Source organism: Lepidochelys kempii, chromosome 4 (assembly GCF_965140265.1).
Source record: "Lepidochelys kempii isolate rLepKem1 chromosome 4, rLepKem1.hap2, whole genome shotgun sequence".
NCBI lineage: Eukaryota > Metazoa > Chordata > Testudines > Cheloniidae > Lepidochelys > Lepidochelys kempii.
Genome location: NC_133259.1, coordinates 9,204,661 through 9,228,935, shown reverse-complemented (window position 1 = coordinate 9,228,935; position 24,275 = coordinate 9,204,661). Strand labels below are relative to the sequence as shown.

General features: G+C 38.4%; 1 protein-coding gene across 2 annotated transcripts in view; it reads left to right on the top strand.

Annotated features, from left to right (window-relative positions):
• TEX15 (testis expressed 15, meiosis and synapsis associated) overlaps window positions 1–22,905 on the top strand; it is an 86,700-nt gene extending 63,795 nt beyond the window's left edge. For both annotated transcript variants that reach the window (XM_073340315.1, XM_073340316.1), the window contains exons 7-9: window positions 270–8,215; window positions 13,766–13,830; window positions 21,672–22,905. In XM_073340315.1, coding sequence (XP_073196416.1) covers window positions 270–8,215; window positions 13,766–13,830; window positions 21,672–22,905 — 9,245 coding nt within the window. The remainder of the gene's footprint in view (window positions 1–269; window positions 8,216–13,765; window positions 13,831–21,671) is intronic.
• Window positions 22,906–24,275: the final 1,370 nt, after the last annotated feature.

Here is a 24,275-nt window from a genome sequence, read left to right as displayed (position 1 = left end):
GCTTTTATCAAGGCCCAAGGAAAGAATGCTGCAGTAATAAAGATGTAAGATGACAAGGGCCCGGATGAGAAAAGGCATGTCTTTATTTAGGTGTTAAAAAGCCACCCCCTTCACTGATAACCATTTTGAATTCTCCTATGCTTTAGGCAGAACATGAAATAAATTCAGATTAAAAGTGTTTGGGCTTTTTTTAAGTTAGAAATGGGTCAACATTGTTCTTGCAGCCTTAACTGTGGAGTATTGTCACTTTTCTCTTCTTTCTTTCACAGGAAGACGAGGCTCATGGAAAAACTGTACAGTAGCCAAAAGGATCGGTAAAGGTGCTCAGGCTACAATAATCTATGAGCATTTCAGGAAATCTGTAGATTTTCTTGCTTTCAGACCTGAGGAGAGCTCTTCTTGCAGTGAAATAAATTCAGAGGAGAATACTTCTGGCCCAAAAGTTTCTTCCTCCTGTGAAAATACACTGAACAGGAATGGTTCGGTAGCTGAAGCCAATGATACCCAAGTGGAACATAACATATCTGGAAGGTGGGATTCATCACAAGTGCAAGAAAATGAGTCAAGTCTGCCACTTGTGGCTGGTGTAGATACCAGTGGAAGCATTAGTAGTGACCACAAGGTGAATCTAAAATGCATTATTTCAGATGATAATTTTACCACAGTTTCTGCTGCCCACAGTAGTAGTGGCTCAAGTACTGTAATTACTTCAAGACTCATTATGGATCCAAGACTAAAGAAAAGAGAAGGAAACTCAGGAAAACAAAACACTGAGGCAGTTTTTCATGAGAATTCAACATCTGAGAATGGGCTGGAATATCTCAACTCAGAAATGAAAATATCAGCCACTTTAAATATACCTTCACCTGGAGAACCTCCTCTGCTTAATGACCCAAAACAAGGTCAACTTAGACAGAGACATGAGGAGCAAGCATCATGGAAAGAGACAGCTTTCATAAAAGAGTTTAAATCCACAGTGAATACAGACAAAGAACGCACTGTGGAAAACAAGCAAGTGGCTCGTAGCGTAACAAAACTTCGTAAAGGAATAGTGGAGCCATTTGCATTGCAGGGTATTCACACACATGCTGCTTCAAAAACTGTTATTGAAGAAAAGCACATCACAACAAATGAAAACCGTCTCTGTGATAGAAAAGACTTGAAAACGCACCAGATTACTGTGGGAGAACAACTGAGGAAATGTTCATCTTTTCCATTTGGGAATACAAAACCTGAGATAGACTTGCAGGAGAGTTTGTCCATGAAAGACAAAGCAGACCACTGCTACAAAGAAAAAAGTTCCAATCTTCATAAGAACAATATAAAACATTTACCTGTTCACGATAGCAAAAAGAACTTAAGTTTCACTAAAAAGTTAAGGCATAATGATCCTCCTCCTGATCAAAAGTGCTCATCTGTGTCAGTTGGAAAGTCAGTTGCATCAGTGCTACCTGCTAACTTTGCCTGCAACACACACTCTGAAGCCATGCCTCACAGCATTGCAGATTCAAGCAGCTGCCAGTATTCCAGATCTCAAAAGGGTTCCAATCACTATACACCATCAGTGGTAGGGAATATTTTCTCTTTCTTCTCTGTAGATTGTCAAAACAAAAATTCAAAGAAAGCACCTCCAGAGGACCTCAAAAAAAGAGAAAAACAAAGGTCACACTCATCTCTGTCTCATGCATGGAGGCAGGGCAAAATGTCAGTAGCACAGAACAAAAATAATGCAGATAAAAAATCTAAGATTTCCCATCGAGTGTGTAATGGTCTTTACCCACTTAAGAAACATGATAAAGGGCAGGGTTCAGCACAACTGAACCATTCTAAATGGGATAAATATGCCTCAGTGAAAGGAGGGCAGAAATGTAAGGAATCACAATCTATTAATTTAATAGTACTTGAGGATAATCAAATACATACTCCTGAACAGTCTTTGCATGATGATAAAGGCATGAACATAGGCATCCAACATCCTGAAAATATTAAATCTCATGAAGGCAAGACAGAATATACTGGGAAAACGCATAACCAGTTACAAGAAAATAATTATACTTCTGCAATAGGAAACAGTTCAACAGATTCTTACTTAACATATGCTGAAAATACTTTGACCTCAAACAGTGAATATGAAGTTAATAGTGAGGGTTTTGATACACAGGATTATACTTTAGACAGTGGTGTCCATGGAAAAATGCATCTTTTTAAACATGCTATGAGAAAACAATATGCCAAAGTGGAAGAGGACAAGTGTGTCTGTCATCACGTTGCTTGTGAATCTGTTCCTAGTGATCAAATGGTTGGTGAAGAAAACTTTCACCAAAGTAAGCTTCAAGACACTTTGCTTTCTGAAAAAGCCAATGTTGATGAAGGCCCTATAAAGGCCCATAAATTAATATATTCAGCAACTGAAATTACAAACAAAAATTGCGTAGGTAAAAGAGAAGATGCTATAAAAGAAGTAAAAGACAATTCTTCCATCAAAGAAACAGTGAATGACCAGATATATTTGTCTCATGCTATCTGCAGAACAGACAAAGTATTGAGAGGTTGCTTCAATAAAGAATGCTTATGTTTCCTTGGAGAAAATGAGCCAGTGTCATTAGACAAATATTTCTGCAGGGATAGCAAAGAGAGTGATGCTTCTGGAGCTGCATTTTTAGATGAAGAGCAGAGTTGGATCTGTAATCAGGAAATGGGGACCGATATAAATGTTCATGATTTCAATCAAATGCACACATGCCAACTTGAAAAAGAATTTAGCAACGTCCCAGGAGTCTGGCTGGAAGTTTGTGACACTCCTCATATTCTGGATTTAAAAAGATCAGCTTCTGATTTAAACTTAAGTTTTGAAGAAGGATGTGCATTAACAGGAGCATATTTGATGGAAACAGAAAATATTACCACTTCTGTAAAGGAAAAGGGAATGATTCCAGATAACAAAAGAGAATCAGAAGAGCTGTCTGCCACAGCAGAGTTTTGCAGATCTATAGCATTGTCAGAGGCTCATCAATGGGAGGAGCAGAATACTGTTATGCTAATCACCACCATATCCATGCCTTCTGGAAATGTGGAACACGAAGAAAGGGGATGTTCCAAACCTCAGGAAACACATGTTTCTGAGAAAAACTCATCTTGCCATGAAAATAGTGTGCAGGAAATATTTAAACAGACGATGGAGGAGAAATGTGAGGATATTTTTCTCCAGGACTTGGAATTTGAAAGTGAGATTGAAATTTCTCTGGAGCAGCATGAGGAATCTCTCTCAGTACCACAAAATCCACATAGTCATGAAGGTGGATCTGATGAGGAGGTTGATTCACTGTATCAGTACTTGACAGATCGTATAGACTGGGAAAGTTTATCTGGAAACGCTAGCCAGAAGATATTAGAGAAAAGTGAAGATCATTGTTCGTCAGGGAAAAAATCTTGCACAAAGGAAGATAAAACAGAATCTTTAAGTACAACTGTGTGGCCTGACTTACAAATTACAGTAACCAACATACTTAAATCAGGATTCAGCCCCCCCAACATTGGAATTGCAAGAGAGATGTGGAGATGTGCAATTGAATCTCCAGGATTAGAAGTCAATATGGAATTGTCAGGAGAGCAAAGAAGTGAAGAATATATACAGAATTTGGATCTTACAAATAAAATGCAAACATGCCTACCTAGCTGTGTTCATGAGGCAGACAGTCATATGCCTGAAAAAGAAAGCAAAACTTTCACTGCACCTGTTACTGTTTCTGATGTATTGAATAAAGTAAGTAGCTTTTACGGTACAAAACCAAAAGATAATAGTAATGAATGTAAGAGTAAAAAAGGTGTGCAATCAAAAGTTAAGAGAAAGCATCCACATAATAAATCTCTAACAAATAAAATGAGGCCTCGGAAAGCTTCAACACATTCACCTATATACAGAAATTCAAAACTTTGTGGTAAAAAGAGAGAACACTATTCATCTGAAATGTTTTCTTTATTGTTTGAGGGACGAATGAAAACACTTGCACAGTCTGAAAAACACATTAAAAATGTTCTAAATACTCTTTGTAGTGAAGCATCCTTATGCAAAAGTAAGCGTCTATCCAAAAAAATAGATGGTGCTATGTTTCACTTAAGGAAAGCTCAGAGGAGAGTTCTCAAATCTCTAAAAATTGTAACTAAAGTTGGAGAGAAAAGACAAAAGGGTCCCTTACCAAAATGTTATGAAATAATATGTAACGACTTATGGGAAAGCTGTGATCTTGAAGGTCATAGTTTCTTGACAACTGGGAAGTATTCTTCTGCTCACTTTTCTCAGAAAAGAAAGTATAACATGAAGGAAAATAAACGAACTGTAGCATTTAAGAAAGCAAGTGACACAGTTACATGTATGCCAATAAAACAAAGGTTTAAAAATAAAGGGGATAAAATGAGAGAAATGGTTTCAGAGGAAGACATGCATGCAAGGTCCACTACAGGTTGTGCACCGGTTGTGTTGAAAGATATTATAAGTCAGATGCATCATTGTAAATCTGACTTACCTGTGGCTTCTTCAGTAACTTGTAGTCAGTTTTCGGCTGCTACATGCAAGGCATATTTGGCTTTTGAGGGTGACAATGTGAGAGATACGAGAAGAATAACGAAACTTCAAACAGACTCTGAAAACTCTCTAGGTTTAGACACCATTGGGCTAGAAGATATGGAACTAACTAATAAGGAGCACAAGGTTTTTGTAAATGTTTCATCTAAAATTCATATTCAAGGGACTGCTGGAAAATGTGGCAGTGTAACAGGACAAGACCATATCTCTGAAGCAAATACATTTAACAACAAAAATATCTCAAGACCTTTGAGCTTGCCTGTCGAAAAGGATGATTCTGTAGAATTTTGTACAGACAAAAGAAAAGATGGAGCTTGTAAGACTAATGTAAAGATGAATGCTGTCATACATACATCACTGTTAAAAACAGCTGCAGAGAGCTGTTTAAATGCAAACACCAACAAGCAAGATGTTTCCACACTCTCCGCCACTCACAAAAACCTGGACAGTATTCTTTCTACTGAAAAAGAGACTATGTTTTCTGCTGGCAGTGGGGGTATTTCCACAAATCAGAGTGTTGGTATTGGAAACTTTTCTTCAGGCTCAATGAGGCAGATGCCTGCAGCAGGAGGAAAACATGAGACCAGTGTATCTCAAGTTCCATTAGATCACGAAATTATTAGTGCTAAAGCTGCATCTTTGAAAATAAGCGCAAACATTTCATCTGAGAGAATTTTAGAAACCCATTCTTTTGAAACACCAACAGTACCTCTCAGCGGACAGCTGCAAGATAGAGGCTATGACAGAAAAGAAACTTCAAATTCAGACATGCGTTGTCTGAATAATTGCAGTAAAGTAGCTGAAAAGGAGGCACATGTTACCGAGACTATCAAATTGGAACCACTGGCAAAAAATGTATATAAGAGAGAAAATAATATAGAGACAGAGAACTATTTAAAGAATGTATCTTCTGAGTCATTAGTATACAATGCTCTGACCCCGTTTTCAAATCAATACATTTCACAGGAAGTTGGACAGAATACATTTCCAAAAATAAAGGAAACGGGGCTAGTGGAAAGCAAAGTGAAATCACCTGTAAATCTGTATTTGCTAAAAGATGTACCTGGGAGATCCTCTGCTAAGGTCATTTTGGAACAAAAGAGCATAACACACAGAGAAGGTCACTCTAGGTGTAATAAGGAATCCAGATGCATTCAGAGTTCTTCAAACAGCAGCAGTGCTTTCACTGCACCTGTCTTAAGGAAGCCAATTGATAAGAAATTTGCCAAAAGAAATGAAGATTGGAAAGAAAGCACTAACAAAGATCGCCAAATTAACTCAGAGTTGACATCAGGAATTATGGCAAAACAAGGTATTCCAAACATTACCGGGGTTTATGATGCCTCACCAAGCAAAACACATCAGCATCTTACAGCCCATATGGCTAAACTGAATGCAGATAATCTCTCAGGTGATGGTCCTAACAAATGTAAGGGCCTCAATAGTAAAAACAAGCATAGAGGAGTTGGGACAGAACTGAAATCTCTTGCTTTCATAACTGAAATATCAAATATTTTACAAAAAGCAGATGAAACATCATCTCTGAAAATGTTACAGGAACAGATTACAGTTTGTGATAACCTTCTTCCTTCATTTGTTAAAGCTTTTGAGGAAAAGCAAGGGAGCTCATTTAAGCACATCTTGGTTTCTCGAGAGTTACTGGTTGAAAGAAAGCTATGGACTAACTGTAAATCGAAGTTAAAATCACATGCTGTAGATTCGCTGGTGGAACTCCAAATGATAATGGAAACAATTCAGTTCATTGAAAACAAAAAGTGCTTTCTAGAAAGGGAGCCAACTTTCCGAAGTTTGCTTTGGTATGATGGTTCACTGTACGGGGAACTGCTTGGTAGGCCATCAGGGTATCAACAACAATCCAGTTTCTTTCCAGCTTTCCAAAGAAGGCTGAAGTACAATGTTTTTCGTGAGCTTCAGAGCTACCATAGACAGTTATTAGAGCTCTTTGAAAAAACAAGGTGGGAAAACAAATCTTACTATGCATTCTTGAAATTCAGACGAGAGATTGATGAGTGTGAAGCTGTGGTACAACAGAATTCTGATTGCTTAGATTTTTTCCTCTCTGTGCCTTTTACTTGTGGAGTTAACTTTGGAGATACTTTAGAAGATTTGGAAACTGTAAGGAAAAGTGCTGTGGAACTGATAAATACATATAGGAACCTTCCAGATGCTCACTCCTATGCAGAAAAAGAGGACCATCTGTGGGTTATAATGGAAATTATCTCCACAAAGATAAGCTTTATAAAGGCCTGTGAATCAATGAATATGAAAGCTTCACTCTTTGGCCTTGAGCATATATTTTTTGATGCTGCTAAAAGTCTTGTATGGAAAGACAGACATCTGTTGTTAAATAAAGCCTCTCCCGATAAGAAAAAACAACTTCTGTGCCAAATAAACCAAGATGCTCTCTCCAGGCTGTATGAAGTTTATGAATATGTGGCAGAAGAGTTTAGAACTGAAAAATCTAACAACATTACTGAGAAGAAAAATGATACAGAAAAGTCAAAATATTGGGAAAACAAAGGCAAACATGGAGATGAAAACTCTGACTTCCTCAATGTTTTGCTTTCACATCCTGATATTTGCTGTGTTGGAGAAATATTAGATGAAGCTCAGTTTGCAGACCTCAAGAAGTTACAGCAGCTAATGCTCAGATGTACAGAACATTTAGAAAGCTTAAAAATGTATTTTCAGATTTTGCAGGAGGAGGATGTCAATAAAATCTTGATCACAGAGCAAAATGTGCTAGACACAATGAAAAATGATGGCATTAATGCTATAATTTTAAAGCCTGAAGCTGTTGAGACTTACATTGAAGTACTAATGATGTATGAAACAGTTCACTTCCTTAAAAATTCAATAGCAAGAAAAATAGATGAACAAAGATTTCGAAGCTTGTTGTGGTTTGATTTATCGCTTCTTCCTGAATTGGTACATTGCCAAAAGAAAATGTCTTCCTTTTCATTTCTGAAGGATAATTCAATGGACAACCTTTGTAAAACTGTTGAGTCTGCCATCTCTGATCTTAAGAGTGAACTGGACATTATTTGCAACTATGCAGAAACCATAAACAGCTCTTATGCACTTCATCTTCTCACCAGAGAACTTTCAGAACTTTCAGAAACAAGAGAATTAATACAAAATTCGAAGCCTTCTATCTTCACGTATGTTGAGTGTGTACCTTATACCATATCTGTAAACTATGGGAATACTGTGACTGAATTAGACTACAACTACAACCAGTTTTCTTTGTTGCTTGAAAATTTGATGTTGGCTGCCAGGAAAGATTTAGGAAAAATGGCTCATATTATGAAAATCATGAAAACCATTGAGCTTATGAAGTTTGCTTGTGCCAAAAAAGGTAAATCCGTCCTCTCTCTTCTGATATATCAGATGCTAAATAATTGGAGAAAGACCTGCCAGTTGAAAAGAAAGGGAGACATGAAAATGCATCTGACTAAAACTAAAAAAAGTGTCTGTGAAACTCAAGATGCAGTGTATGTCATCAAAGCTAGTTCTCCGCCCCATCAAAAAAGACCTAGTTTTGTGTTCTCACATGGAGACACTCCTGAGTATACAGAAAGCTCTTCTCCTTCCATCTGCAAAAAACAAAAGGTAAGATCATTCCTTAATACTTCAAAATGCGTTATCTTTAAAAGAGAATTGTAGTGCTAGTTACATACGGATACTGAGTTAAGGGCAGAGGTGTGCATCAGATTGTGCTTTGTGGAGATGAATGATTCCAGGTTTGAATTTAGAGCAAAAAAGTAAACTCTCTCATCTATATTATTCCCAAGGCTTAAACTGATCTTAAAGAACTGACGGGTCTGTCTTTGCCAATGAGGAAAGGTCATTAGTTTGTAACAGTGTTTTTGGGCTAAGAAATCTCTAATGCTGTTTTTCTTTCACCCTCAAAATAAGATTTTTTTTTTTACTAGATAAGGGAGAGTCAATTTTAAAAAATCTGAATTTACCACTTGTAGAATGCTGAATCAGCATCAGCCTGCTAGGCTAGCTGAGGATTCTCTCAAAGCACAGAGTCCAATATGATGATCCCCTGTCTTGGCAAAGCCAAGAGTTCAAAAACTAGAGCACAAACCAAAATAAACACCTGAGCTTTATTTACAGCCTCAAATGCAAACAAATCCCACTCCTAGTGCATCTCACATGCCTGCTTTCCTAGTGTCACTGGAAGTGGGGATGATCAGCTAAGCTCCTTGATTGCCATTTATGGAATGCTCTCTCTTCTTTGGAAGGCGAAATAGATTGTGGTTTTGAGTCTGTCACGATAAGGCATGTTTTCAAATCCTTCAGTCATTCTTATACCATTTAAAAAAATTTATCCTCTTAATTTTAATGGTATCCAACTATTGTTTTGTGTGTCTAAAGTACTTTTTAATATTTATATCAGTGTTCATATTTCTCTTGCATAAGACCTGTGGAAAATCCGAATGTGAACAATAAATCATAAAAATGGTATTTCTTTACCACCTGATGTCTGTAAACCTCTAGGTGCCTATTAATAGCATACTTTAAATCAAATCTTTAAAAATATGTTGTGACCTTATCTATAAACCCCAAAGACAGGGAGTTGAAAACAGGAAGTATGCAGCACCATTGTTATACTGTAGGTCAGTCTGTTGTGGTCTAGCTCTGCCGTCAACCTCTCGCACTTGGTCTCTACCTTTGAGAGACAGTAGCTGTATCTTGTGTTTGCTGTTCAGCTGCTACTTTATTCTTAATGAATGGGCTGTGTGCACCTGTTGTAGAATTGGAAAGCAATCAGTTGTTGCTGGGAGCTGCAATTCTAAGCCCCATTCCTCATTTGGGCCCCCAGAAATTCTGCCTCCAGTAGTGGTACAAGTTGGGGTTTCATCTTCGAGAATGGTTATATGTATTTGTTGTCTGTGCAGTAGAGATCTCACTTTATCTTCCAGCTCTTTTCCCTCTCTTCTGCTGGGAGGTCTCTTCTACTGAGCATCGAGGCCTGTGGGACCTCTCTGGTTCTGTATCTCTCTAGTCATCTTCCTCTGCCTTCTACCTTTCTCCACAGCAGCAGAGAAACCCTGCAAGCATCAAACCATGTCCAGGAGCTGCTGTATTTATAAGGCAAGCTTTTTAGGAGCTTCATAGGGTGAGCAATGCCCTGCTGTGGCCAACCAGCTGACCCTTACCCTGCCAGGGCACAGGGATTTGAATTAGACTGGCAAGTCAGGGCCTGGTTGCAGCTTCCTGCAGGGGAACTGTGCTGTGGGAAGGTTCAAGCAGGAGCAGTGTGATTTCTCTGGGAAGGAGAACCCCAAACAGCCCGCTCTGGGATAAGTCTTGTAAAATCCAGAGCCTCCAGGTTCCCAAAAGACAAACCAGTGTCCCTAAGGATTTGTGAATTTTTAATGAGCAATTAGTGTAAAAAATCCCCATCCTCCCCATTTTTGAGGGCATCACTGAATCTGAATGGGGGCTTCTGGGTGAAACTAAACTGTTACATAAACACAAGAAAATTTCGCAGGTGATGAGAATTAGTCAATGAAGAAGACCTAAGACCAGGGCAGTAGTAGTTCCACCGGGTGCAAGGCATTGTTGTCTTTTCAGAATGGGACTTACTTCCAAAAGTTCCCATAGACCATAAGAGAGAAGATACTCTAAGCAGACATTTGAAAGCTCAGCTTTGATCATTCAAATCAAAAAGATTCTTTGTAATTCATAAGGAAAAACTACTAAGTGGCTTGTTTGTCTAGGGGTATGATCCTTACTGTGAATGTGAGAAGTCTGGGATTCAGATTCTGGCAAATTCTTGCAGCAATGTGTAAAATATTGATTCTTGGCAATCTTTTTTGGAAATTGATGTGATTTGTGAAAAGAGTAATGGCCCTTAACAAGGAAGCTGTGTTTATACTCTTGAATAGTAGTCATTGCAAAGAGAGACCCTTAGCTTACAAATTTATAGGTGACGCTGTTTGGGGAAACATGAGGGAAAATAGGAGCTGAGAATGCAGGTCAAAGTCACCTCTCATTTCTCAAATCCAGCATAGCAAACCCCTTAGCCTCTACCAACACCAAAGCCATTTAAGAAGAGACTCTGCCCGCACTCCCACCCCCACGAGGGAGTAAACTGGATCAGAAGCTCAGAAAAAGTCCTAGATATAATTTTATCCTGAACCACAAAATCCTTAGAATGCATATTTATGTTTGGAAACTTCCACTTTCTGTAAAAGAGCCTTCCATTCAGTCTACATTCTGAACTCAATCTGAAATGGCTTATAGTGGTTTTAACGAGGCTCAGATTGCAAGTTTTAGAGGATTAAAGGATAAGAGAACAATTAAAGGATTAGAAAACATGCTTTATAGTGATAGACTCAAAGAGCTCAATCTGTTTAGTTTAACAAAGAGGTTAAGCGACAACTTGATTACAGTTTATAAGGATCTATGTGGGGGACAAATACTTAATAATACTCCTGACAGAATGAGGAGTAAAGATCTCAAGTTGCAATGGGGGAGGTTTAGGTTGGATACTAGGAAAAACTTTTTCACTAGGAGGGAGGTGAAGCACTGGAATGGGTTACCTAGGGAGGTAGTAGAATCTCCTTCCTTAGAGGTTTTTAAGGTCAGGCCTGACAAACCCCTGGCTGGGATGATTTAGTTGGGGATTGGTCCTGCTTTGAGCAGGAGATTGGACTATATGACCTCCTGAGGTCCCTTCAAAACCTGATATTCTATGATTCTATGAATAATAGAGTCTTCAGTCTGACAGAGAAGAGTAAAAAAGATCCAATGTCTGGAAGTTGAAGCTACATAAATTCAGACTGGAAATAAGATGTACATTTTTGATAGGGAGGGTAATTAACCATTGGAACAATTTGCCAAGGGTTGTGGTGGATTCTCCAGCACTGACAATACTTAAATCAAGAATGGGTGTTTTGCTAAAAAAAATCTGCTCTAGGAATTATTTTCGGGAAGTTCCATGGTCTATGTTATACCAGAGGTCAAACTAGATGATCACAATGATCCCTTATGGCCTTGGAATCTGTGAATAAGGTGACTCTCAGTCTTGGGTATCCGAGAACCGTCACGATGACGTACCTTCTAAAAAGTTAATCTCCAAGCTATATAAAGTTATCTTGAAATACAGTGGTATGCAGACCAAGGCATGAAAGGGCTTGGAATAAATATGTGGGAAATGAAATCCATTTGGTTTATTATCATGACTGTTCTGTCTCCACTACCCCATGATACAAACTGACATGTTTTCATTTTATACATGGTTAATTTAATTACCTAGCCTACACCAATTTTCACTAATCATTCAGATAGGGTGACAAGTGTAAAATATACAGAAGATATTCTCTACTTTAAGACTCCAACTGTCTGAATAAGATGCATGGTTATTAGTGAGATACTGTAAATTACAGTGTCTTATATTTTGCAAATCTTAATTACACCTGAACCAGACGGTGTTTTTCTTCCTTCAGAGGCCCTTTCAGCTGCATGTTTTCCTTTTTAAAAGCAAAAGCGTTATTTATGGATGATATTTCACTTGAACAATCATGACCTAACTTTGGTCCAAAAGGACTTAGGCAGATCCCTGCTACAGCTCCACTAAAGTCCCTCTTAGCCTGGCAGGTGGGGCATTTAACACATTGGACTACAGTTTAGGAAATACTAGTTTAAAAAATTGACAAATTTAAAAAACACCAACACCACCATCAAACAATTGAAAGAACTAGTTCAATCTTACTGGTTTTGAAGCTTTAGGTTTGTGTCTGCCCAGTGATTTTTTGGATTTAAAAAGGGAGAGATTCAGTGGGAAGGAGACACTTTATATTGATAGACTCAAGGAACTCAATTTATTTAGCTTAAAAAAGAGAAGATTAAGGGGTGACTTGATTACAGTCTGTGGGTACAAATATTTAATAATGAGCTCTTCAGTCTAGCAGAGAAGGGTATAACATGATCCAATGGCTGGAAGCTGAAGCTAAACAAAGTCAGAATGGAAATTAGCTGTACATTTTGAACAGAAAGAGTAATTAACCAATTAAACAATTTACCAAGTGGTCGTGTTGGATTGTCTATCACTGACAACTTTTAAATATCCAAAGACCTGTTCTAGGGATTATTTTGGCCTCTGATATATAGGAAATCGGACATCTATCCTTGGAATCTGTGAATCTATAAGTTACACACACACACATTCATGGACAACATCCCAATCAGAACCAAGCCCAGAGAAGCAGACCCACTCAGAACTTGCCAAATGCCAGAAATGCTTCCAACCCACTGGTTATTACCAAAAGCCAAGAACTTTTTGAGCCGAGCATAGGGAGTTGCCCACCCACAGGCTGCAAAAGGCATGGCTGTAGTCAGAACTTTACCACACTGGAAAAGATTTATAAAGATCCAAAGCCTCATTGCATCAGTGTTGTCCCAGCAGCAGTTATCAGTAGTGCAGTGTCTTCAGCATTGATGATTGCTTTTGCCATGAACCAGTATCATCCCTCAGGGGATTCCACATGAAGTATCTCCAGAAATTCCTTTCAAAGACATGAAACCACTTGCTAAATGCACTGCAGAATTGGGCATCTATTCCCAGATCACATGCAGATGTCCTGTTTGTGGGTAAATAAGTACAAAGAACATGCTGAAACATAATTTAGACCCTTGCATACCCACTATGGAAGCAAACTTCACACTGGGGGCAGCATGCATGAAGATGACACAACCCTCATGTAAACAAATGAAAGCATCAACGTTCTCCAGCTTATCTCTTGTGTTCTGGACTCTTCCAAAATCTCAGCAGAATACATCCTTTTGGTTCACTTTGACAGCACTACCCAGCAGCATATCTGGGTCCAAACATAGGAACTGCCGTATTGGATCAGACCAGTGGTCCATCAAGTTCAGTATCTGTCTCTGACAGTGACCAGCACTGGCTGCTTCAGAGAAAGGTGCCTTTCTACCATAGCTCTTGTGAATCCCTCATTATACAGTAACACCCAAAATTCCTGGATCTCAAGGACAGTGTTTTACTGCGATTGTAATACAAATTTAAGATGTTAGTCAAACAAAAGTAAGCATTTACATTTTGAAAATAGCTAACAGGAATAGTCTGCACAAAATAATCATTAAGAGTATAAGAATTTCACATATAATGAGTTTATTTTCTCTTAGGTTGGTGTTCTGATGGCAGCAGCCTCAAAAAATGGAGCTGAAAATGAAACATGCTGCCACATAAGGTATATTTAGGATTTAAAATAGTAAAAACACTTGTGCAGAAAAGCTCAAGATCTGCTGAATAATGACAGGAAAAAGAGTGACACCTTTCCCCCTTACTTTAATACAGCGCTACTCAACTTGTAGCATTAGAGGTGCATTTAATTCCTAGGGGACTTTTTTAGAGTCCACAAAGCACCTCTTGCTCAACCTATTCTCAGACCTAATGTGTGGTGTTCCAATCACAGTGGCACTCTTTGCACTTCCTGGCACATGTGAGGCCGGAGGCAGAAGAATTAAGCCATGTATCAGAGTTGATGGGACTCCTTTCAGCCACCAACAAAACAGTAATGGAAAAGAGAGAGGTTACTGTGTCAAATTAATTGATCAAGTTATCATGACGTCACATCCTGACATTGCTTAGTGATGTTTCTCTTGTCATTCTCCATCAGCATAGATGACACAGCATCACTGTGCAATGTTAGGATGTCTCAGAGAGAATATTGTATGTCTTCACAGCTTCTTTCACCCCAGCTCTTCAAGGTTGTTTCTATGTGAAGGTCTGTGGTGTAAGGTTGTATGACAAAAGAAAGTTCCCAAAACAACATTGCAGGCTTTTTCCCTCATTTTTCTCTAGTGTCATTTAAAGTGTCTTCACAAAGCATTCTGCTAACTCATTTAATTCAGAATAATAAACAGTTTACCTACTCTGTGATGCAGAATTTCTTTTGAGGAAAATCTGAAATCCTTCAGTAACTGAAGACCACTGTCTGAAGCAATCTCTTCAGGTAAATCATGTGAGCATATATAGTCCACAGTGCCTCAACAATCTTGGTAACAGAAGTGATTGCCATATGTACTACTTTATTCCAGATGTTCCAAAGCGTTAGCTACAACTAAATTATTTGGTATTCTTCTCTGCAGAATCAATGTAATCTTTGCCAAATAACCCATTTCCAAGGGTTTTGTCATCTTTGCCAATACCCATTCCAGTATGCATCCGGTGAAGTGAGCTGTAGCTCACGCAAACTCATGCTCAAATAAATTGGTTAGTCTCTAAGGTGCCACAAGTACTCCTTTTCTTTTTGCGAATACAGACTAACACGGCTGTTACTCTGAAACCTGCCATTTCCAAGGATGACAAGAAGCGGTTTGTGGCATATTTAGGTGACTACTGCGTAAAGCACATTGAGTAGTTTTTCCTTCATTGTCTTCAGTTCTATAGAGGTTCTTATACCACACTCATCACCACAGTGGCTGAGTGCTTTTCAGTCGTGCTTTGAGCCATTTGACTAACGTGTCAGAGTTTGCGAGCATATGTACTTCTGTGGGCAAGTTAATGATAGAACGCTAAGGGAGATGTCTTTTGATTAATAAAAATTTACAGAATCATAATTTCAATAGTATCACCCTCTGCAGCGTGGCATGGGGGACTCACTCCCCGCTAACCCTGCTCCCAGCTCCAAGTACTCCGGTTGGTGGAGATTCTGTTAATACAGTGTCAATGGAAATGCATTCAGTTGGGTATCATTCAAAAGCCCTTTCTCCCAAGAACACAGTTGTACCAAACAGGACAAACCTAGAACGATTAAGTAGATATACATTCAAGAAAATGTTTAAAAATCAACTCTTTTTAATATTATACTTTAACATAGGCACGTCAAACATGCAGCCCTCACAAAGTTTAAATTGTGGTTCTCAACTGACAGTACCACCTTATCAGTTAATGCTCAGGACAAACCTGATTAATTTTGTTAATGTTACAAGTTACTGTGAATGGAAGGAGTGCTTCAAGTTGATTTGCCAGAATCAGCACAAGAGAAGTGGTTCAGTGGTATTGATTGTCACCTTCGTTTATTGTGCCAAAGAGTAGTAATTAGGTACTGATTAAGATATCAGCATCCAGCCATAAATTACTGGAATCCATCCACAAATGGTAGGCACATAGTTACATAACATACATTACATAACATGATTAATTACTGTCTCAAAGTAATTTATTATAAAATCCTTTCCTGGGGGGAAAAACACCACAGCACCCACCATGGTAGCATTTAATTTCAGAAAAAGGAAACTACACAAAAATGAGGAAGTTAGTTAAACAGTAATTAAGATACAGTGCCAAAAGTGAAATCCCTACAAGCTGCATGGAAACTTTTTAAAGACACCATAATAGAGGCTCAACTTAAATGTATACCCCAAATTAAAAACGTAGCAAGAGAACCAAAAAAGGCCATCGTAGCTAAACAACAAAGTTTAAGAAGCAGTTAGAGGCAAAAAGGCATCCTTTAAAAAGTGGAAGTTAAACCCTAGTGAGGAAAATAGAAAGGAACATAAACTCTGGCAAGTGAAGTGTAAAAATATAATTAGGAAGGCCAAAAAAGAATTTGAAGAACAGCTAGCCAAAGACTCAAAAAGTAATAGCAAAAAAAAATTTAAGTACATCAGAAGCAGGAAGCCTGCTGAACAACCAGTGGGGCCACTGGACGATCAGGATGCTAAAGGAGCACTCAAGGATGATAAGGCCATTATGGAGAAACTAAATGAATTCTTTACATCGGTCTTCACAGCTGAGGATATGAAGGAGATTCCCAAACCTGAGCCAGTCTTTTTAGGTGACAAATCTGAGGAACTGTCCTAGACTGCAGTGTCATTAGAGGAGGTTTGGGAACAAATTGATAAACTAAACAGTAATAAGTCACCAGGACCAGATGGTATTCACCCAAGAGGTCCAAAGGAACTCAAATATGAAATTGCAGAACTGCTAACTGTGGTATGTAACCTATCATTTAAAGCAGCTTCTGTACCAGATGACTGGAGAATAGCTGCTGTGACACCAATTTTTTAAAAAGTCTCCAGAGGTGATCCCAGCAATTACAGGCCGGTAAGCCTAACTTCAGTACTGGGCAAACTAATTGAAATGATAGTAAAGAACAGGATTATCAGACACATAGATGAACATAATTTGTTGGGGAAGAGTCAATAGGATTTTTGCAAAGGGAAATCATGTCTCGCCAATCTACTAGAATTCTTGAGGGGATGGACAAGCATGTGGATAAGAGTGATCCAGTGGATATAATGTATTTAGATTTTTAGAAAGCCTTTGACAAGGTCCCTCATCAAAGGCTCTTTAAGCAAAGTAAGCTGTCATGGGATAAGAGGGAAGGTCCTCTCATGGATCAGTAACTGGTTAAAACATAGAAAACAAAGGATAGGAATAAACAGTCAGTTTTCAGAATGGAGAGAGGAACATAGTCATGTCCCCCAGGGATCTATACTGGGATCAGTACTATTCAACATATTCATAAATGATCTGGAAAAAGAGGTAAACAGTGAGGTGGCAAAATTTGCAGATGATACAAAACTACTCAAGATAGTTAAGTCCAAAGCAGACTGCGAAGAGTTACAAAGGGATCTCACAAAACTGAGTGACTGGGCAACAAAATGGCAAATGAAATTCAGTGTTGATAAATGCAAAGTAATGCACATTGGAAAACATAATCCCAACTATACATGTAAAATGATGGAGTCTAAATTAGTTGTTACCACTCAAGAAAGAGATCTTGGAGTCATAGTTGATAGTTCTCTGAAAACATCCACTCAATTTGCAGCGGCAGTCAAAAAAACTAACACAATGGTGCGAATCATTAAGAAAGGGATAGATAAGAGAAAATATCATATTGCCTCTATATAAATTCATGGTACACCCACATCTTGAATACTGTGTGCAGATGTGGTTGTACCATCTCAAAAAATATATATTGGAATTGGAAAAGGTTCAGAAAAGGGCAACAAAAATGATTAGGGGTATAGAACAGCTTCCATATGAAGAAAGATTAATAAGACTAGGACTTTTCAGCTTGGAAAAGGGGGGATACGATAGAGAGCTATAAAATCATGACAGGTATGGAGAAAGTAAATAAGGAAGCGTTATTTACTCCTCAAAACACAAGAACTAGGGGTCACCAAATGAAATTAATAGGCAGCAGGTTTAAAACAAACAAAAGGAAATATTTCTTCACACACTGCACAGTCAACCTGTGGAACTCCTTACCAGAGGATGTTGTGAAGGCCAAGATTATAACAGGGTTAAAAAAAGAACTAGATAAATTCATGGAAGATAGGTCTGTCAATGGCTATTAGCCGTGATGGCAGGGATGGTATCCCTAGCCTCTGTTTGCCAGAAGCTGGGAATGGGCGACTGGATGGATCACTTGATGATTACCTGTTCTCTTCATTCCCTCTGGAGCACCTGGCATTGGCCACTGTCGGAAGACAGGATACTGGGCTAGATGGACCTTTGGTCTGACCCAGTATGGCTGTTCTTATGATCATCAATGGTGAGATGAAGGGTACTGACTAGTAGCTTAATCTTTGGAGAATACTCCGTGGAGGACTTGGTTAAACACAGTGCTCTGTGGCACCTTACTTGCTATAAGAAGTGCACCCAATAACTGAATTTGGCAAGATGGGAAAGGAAGTACATTGAGGATCAGCAAAAAGTTAAAGTATCTAGTGCCATCTGTGGGCGAGACTCACCTTATACGAGGTCCCACGGCATACAGTTCAAGAAGAACACCTGCTTCTTCTGCAATAAACTGGAAGTCCAAAGACATTCATTAACCACAGTTTCAATACACAAAGCAGATGAGAAACTGTATGAAGCAGTAACTCTTAGCAAGAATATTGTGCGGTAAGAGTGCATGGACCCAAAATGCACCCAAACATAGATACTGTGTATCACATCAAGCACTGCACTAAGTATATATATGTAATGTGTTGTGTTAAAAGGTAAAAACAACAGAAACAAATATTGATTTTACTACTGCAAACTGCAATTCAGCTGGAGTTTATAAATTGCCTCATGAGGGCTCTAATGGATGGGAATGTGGTGGTGATGGCCAGTGCAGAGGCTACGTACAGAGACGTATGTGCTTTGAATGGGGTTGAAGAGGAACACATACTTAGCAGAAAGGCTCTTAAAGCACTTATTGAAGATGAACTGTGGGATATGGACCTAGTTTTTAGCAGTCCTATCCACAGAAATGAATCACAGCACTTGTCCTTAAGCTGCAAAAGCCATGGTGCTATCAAAAATGGAAGAAAGGGCTGACATCAACGGTAATATGAAGATTCTCTGTTTGCAACTGCTACATTTGTATGGAAAAGCAATTTGTCCTACAGCATTGGGAGTTTCTGGGATCCGTAGCTGATGCCTAGAGTGACCAGATGTCCCAGTATTAGGGGCTTTTCTTATATACGCACCTCCCACCCCAAAAGTGTCCTGATTTTTCACACTTGCTAGCTGATCACCCTACTGATGCCAAACCTGAAAAATAATACTGCGTAACCCATACTACTTCCTTAAGTAGTGCATTGGTGATCACCGTGACTTCAACACCAGCAAGTATGATGGCAAGTAATTGGAGCACAAGGCTGCCATTTTATCACAAAGCCTTTTGTACAAGTGCTTGAGTGAAAGTCAGGTTTCCAACACATACATGACAACGGTGTGGCATATTCATAATCTACAACTACAGGTGGCGGTTGGTTTAACAATTCATTCCCAAACCTGTGGCAAATTCCTCGTACAGCTTATGGGAAAGTGTGAGTTTTCTGTGGTATCATGATCAAGGTTTAAGTGCAATGAAACTATGGCTATGTGCCAGATGAAAAGCAAATTAATGCACATCTTGCATGGTCTTCCCCAAGCCAGCACCTATTGACAATGTGACTGGTATCTTATGCCAGCAGAGGCTGTCCTGCTTAGAAATCATAGAGGATATGACTGAAGCACAACAAGCTCTTGACAAATAAGAAACTGTTAACACTTGAGATTTGCGTTCCAGAATCAGTCCTTCAGCTAATCAGTTTCTCGTGTGCAGAGACCAAATGCTCACTACTCTACAAATGTTTGGCCAGCAGCCTGCCTTGTATGGAGATGTGACATATGGACAGACACTTGTATGGACAGACACTGTCCGTGCAACTGTGTGTAGCAGTGGTGCCCTAGGCAGAGACAACAGTAATGATGACTTTGATGAATACATGTTTTCAGTCCTACATGTCAAGTCTAAATTCTCTAGAATTACCAAAGATCTGTCTTCTTTTTATGCAAGCAATGCATTCCTGTGTTAAGTATAATTAAAAATAATTGATTTTTACATATTTTCTTGATTATACATCTGCATAGTTTTTTTAGGTTTGTCACATTTTGGTACCATTGTAGTTGTGGGAGAAAGGTCTTTCGAATAATATTCAACTCGGCATGAGGACATTATATAATCAAATTTTCCACCAATCAGAGGACATGGAGCTGGGAGAGTGGGGGGCAGTGAGTCCCCCCGGCCATGCTGCAGAGGGTAACACAATTGAAATTATGATTCTGTAGATTTTTCCAATTAAATGACACCTCCCTTACCTTTCTATCATTGACTTGCCACTGAATGAGATTTTGCTACATTATGCTCCCAGACTGCACATGTGGTTCATTCTTTCTCTCAACCTCTCCCGTAGGGGGAGAATTGTGTGTGCAGTGCAGTTTAGTGTTTTGTTCTAGTTTTAGGGATTTTTTTGAAAATGGTCACGCTACTCTGTGTTTGTGCTAAGTGGGCCTGGTGAGAGATGAATGCCCGGCACTTGGAGTTGAAGATGGAGAGGTTTGTAATGGTCTGTAGTTCCTGTGTGAGTTCATTCCGCAGAATCAGATTGACACCTTACAAAGCTCTCTCTCTCTCCTCTTGCTCTGTGGTCATGAAAAATAAATTCTATCCAAACTTTTCATTTTCATTTTACCTTCTTGATGGCAGTATAATTTAACCACAATGTTAGCGTGTAAGTTTTTGATATTACTACTCTTATATTCCTTAGCTAACAATCATTCTTTACGGACACATACATTTACCAAGAGCATAGTTTCTCACGTGTGGGTTCGAACCTTCAGGAGGTAGCATAATTTAAAGTTAAAATTTAAATATTATCAAAGATTCAGAAAACAGAAATCTAACACCTAAATATCTGCAGATAGAGAATTGTTGGCATATAATTATAACATAGTTGTTTCCTATTCAAATTTATGGAAGTAATGTATCTTGGATACCACAGTGTGGTAGTAGTTGATCAGCATTGCTCGCTCTTGTTATTACGAGTCTCATAGAATCATTTGATTACATGAGAATCTCAGCTTTCATTTTTTTAAAGTAAGTTTCTAGCCCTCATGATTCCGGAGAAAGCCCTAAATATGACCCCCTAAAGGCTTGAAAACCAGAAGGCAAATAAAAAGAACCTGAAATTTATTATTTTTGTAAATGATGATTTTTAAGCCAGTCCCATAACTTTCTGAGCCCTAATACATTTCAGGAAGAGAAGGGGTGGAATCTTCCCCATTTTCTTCAGCACACAGTTGTTAGGGGACAGAGAAAAGCAAGGAGCAGAGTTCCTTCATGATTTCCTCAGGCATAAGATGTGTGATTTGGACCATGGTTTTGTTCAGTTTTGCTGAGGTGGAATACTTCCACACTGGACTGCACAGACTATACATTATTGAGGAATTCTAGAATAATATCCAATTGAAAAAAAATAGTGTAACATTGAATAACATATGCCTGGACTATAAAATACAATAAAGTTGTGTGGAATAATATTCTACAGTATTACATCCTGTAATTATAAAATAGCATGGACTAGTGAGTTGTTAATCCATATATATTTAAAGGATTAAAGCAGATGGTTTATGCATTTCCCTTATAAACAATTATTTTACTACCAGTATTTGATAGTGATGTATATATGTATTCTTTATTACCAGTGGGATAAAAAGGAAGTGTGGATGTACAAGTATATAATTATGTTTTGCTCTTTTTAGAGAGAATACAAGAGTTAATCCCCAAAATGAAAAAGATCTAGCGTTGAGTATCTCACCGGATAATCTAGGAAACAAGAGGCCTCTAGAAAAACCTGTGCAAGACCAATTACCACACTCACCTTTGCATTCAAAAGATTTGGAAGCTGTTTATTGCTCTGCACATGTTAAACGTACACCAGATGCTTCAAAAAGCTCATTTGTTAATTTAAAAGGTTTAACCAGCCAGCAGAGCTCAGCAGACCTAAAGCACATGGTCAGAAGAAAGAGTAATTTTTACAAAAATGCAAGAAAACATCATGAAGGTTTTGCACCCTGTGACAAGAAATGTGAAAATGCCCATTTGTCTTTAGAAAAAGAGCCACTGCTTCAAAAGTCTCTTGAGAATGATTTATGTTCAACACAGAAATCTGTTATGTCAACAACAAAACTAGGTGATAGTCCCTCTGCTGTGTCTGCTGCACTAAATCTACAGCATGTGCAAGAATCAGATGCCAGAGGAAATATATCAAGATCCAGTTTACTGGCTGAATATCGTACAACTAATAATTTAGCCACAAAACCTGATAGACAAGAAAAGAAATATGAAAAGAACTCAGAGTCTTCTAGCAGTGTGACTGTCAGTACTTCAGATCCTCTTGTGATTATGGCAAATAAAAATACAGAATCACCATCAGTATGCTCTCTTTTGGAACCACATTCCAATGAAAAAGCAAAAAGCCCTGCTGAACATTCTGCCCTCTTTCAAAATGAACTTCCACCATCAACACCTCCAGTGCAAGGTTCTTTAGTGCAGGCTCCTGAGACATCCTATCCTTACTATTCTTTTTATTCTTGTCATCAAAGTGATAGCAATGGCAGTTCCATAACCCAGACTTACCAGCAGATAACCTATGAAGTGCAACAGTTTGCTCAGTCTGGCACATCTGCCATTGCAAGTAATGTGTGTAATGCACACTCTAATATGTTTTACTCCCAGTCATTTAGTTATGCTGCTCTTGGGGAGCTACAAAGGCCTAACTATGCTCAAATGTATCCAGTGCATGGATATTTTAGTTCTCAGATGCCCCTTCCTTACAGCTCTCAGATGCCATCTTTACCACAATATGCTGCAAATCAGCCTTGGTCACTAGGTCCTTTTCCATATCCTTCCAATACAGGATTATCTTCAGAAGCTGTTTGGACCAGCAGTAAGTGCATGGCTACTAAATTTAGTATTTTTTTCATATTTTTGTAGCAGTGACCTCGGGTGTTTAAATCTAGACATTGCTTTGCTGCCTCAACCTCGGATAGAACAAATACCATTAAGTTTTGGGCCTTGATCCAATGATTTTTCAAATGATACACTGTGCCACATGCAGAGGTCTAAACTAGACTCTCTTAGAATCAGTGAGTCACCTCTGAACTTGGCTCAGTATCTGTCAAACTGGGCAGTGCATCTATAGTAGTTTTACCCATGGTTTCAGTCTTCATAAACCCATCCTCATTTAGTGTTTCACTGTGTTATGACATAGTGCTAACACTTTCCTTTTGGGATTGTGAAGTCTCTTTCAGTCAGTAAGTAGAACAATTGTTGAATAATGCAATAAGCACTTCCTTACCTAAAGGCTGGGAGCATGAACTCCGCAATACCCCCCTCCAATGAGTGTCTTACTGTAAAAATTAATAAAGCACTAATCATTTTTCAGCCATTAGATATCGGGACTAGTTGAACATCCCTAGCCTTATACTTTTCCTAGCTGTGAGTGTCTAATGCTAATGATCTAGTTGTGCATTCCATTTGAGTTATTAGACTTACATTTTAATTAGGGCTCTCAATGAATTGCAGGTAACTCACACGATTAACTCAAAAAATTAATCCTGATTAATCACAGTTTTTATCGCACTGTTAATAGAATACCAATTAAAATTTATTAAATATTTTGGATGTTTTTCTCCATTTTCATATATATATTGTATTCTATGTTGTAATTTAAATCCAAGCGTATATTATTTTGATTACAAAAATTTATTTGCACCGTAAAAATGATAAAATAGTATTTTTCAGTTCACCTCATACAAGTATTGTACTGCAATCTCTTTGTTGTGAAAGTGCAACTTACAAAAGTAGATTTTTTTGTTACATAACTGTTCTCAAAAACAAAATAATATAAAATTTAAGAGCCTACAAGTCCACTCAGTGTACTTCTTGTTCAGCCAATCACTAAGACAAACAAGTTTATTTACATTTACAGGAGACAATGCTGCCCTCTTCTTATTTACAATGTCACCATAAACTGAGAACAGGCATTTGCATGGCACTTTTGTAGCTGGTATTGCAAGGTATTTATCTGCTAGATATAAAAATTTTATTAAAGTTAATGTTTAAAATCAAATTTACACAAGTTAAGAGGGAAGGTACTGTACATCTGGGATCAGGCTTGGGTTATGGGGGATTGCAAGTATCGGTTACAAGGTTCACGAGGTACATATCACATAGAATCATAGAATATCAGGATTGGAAGGGACCTCAGGAGGTCATCTAGTCCAACCCCCTGCTCAAAGCAGGACCAATCCCCAATTTTTGCCCCAGATCTCTAAATGGCCCCCTCAAGGAGGGGGTTCACA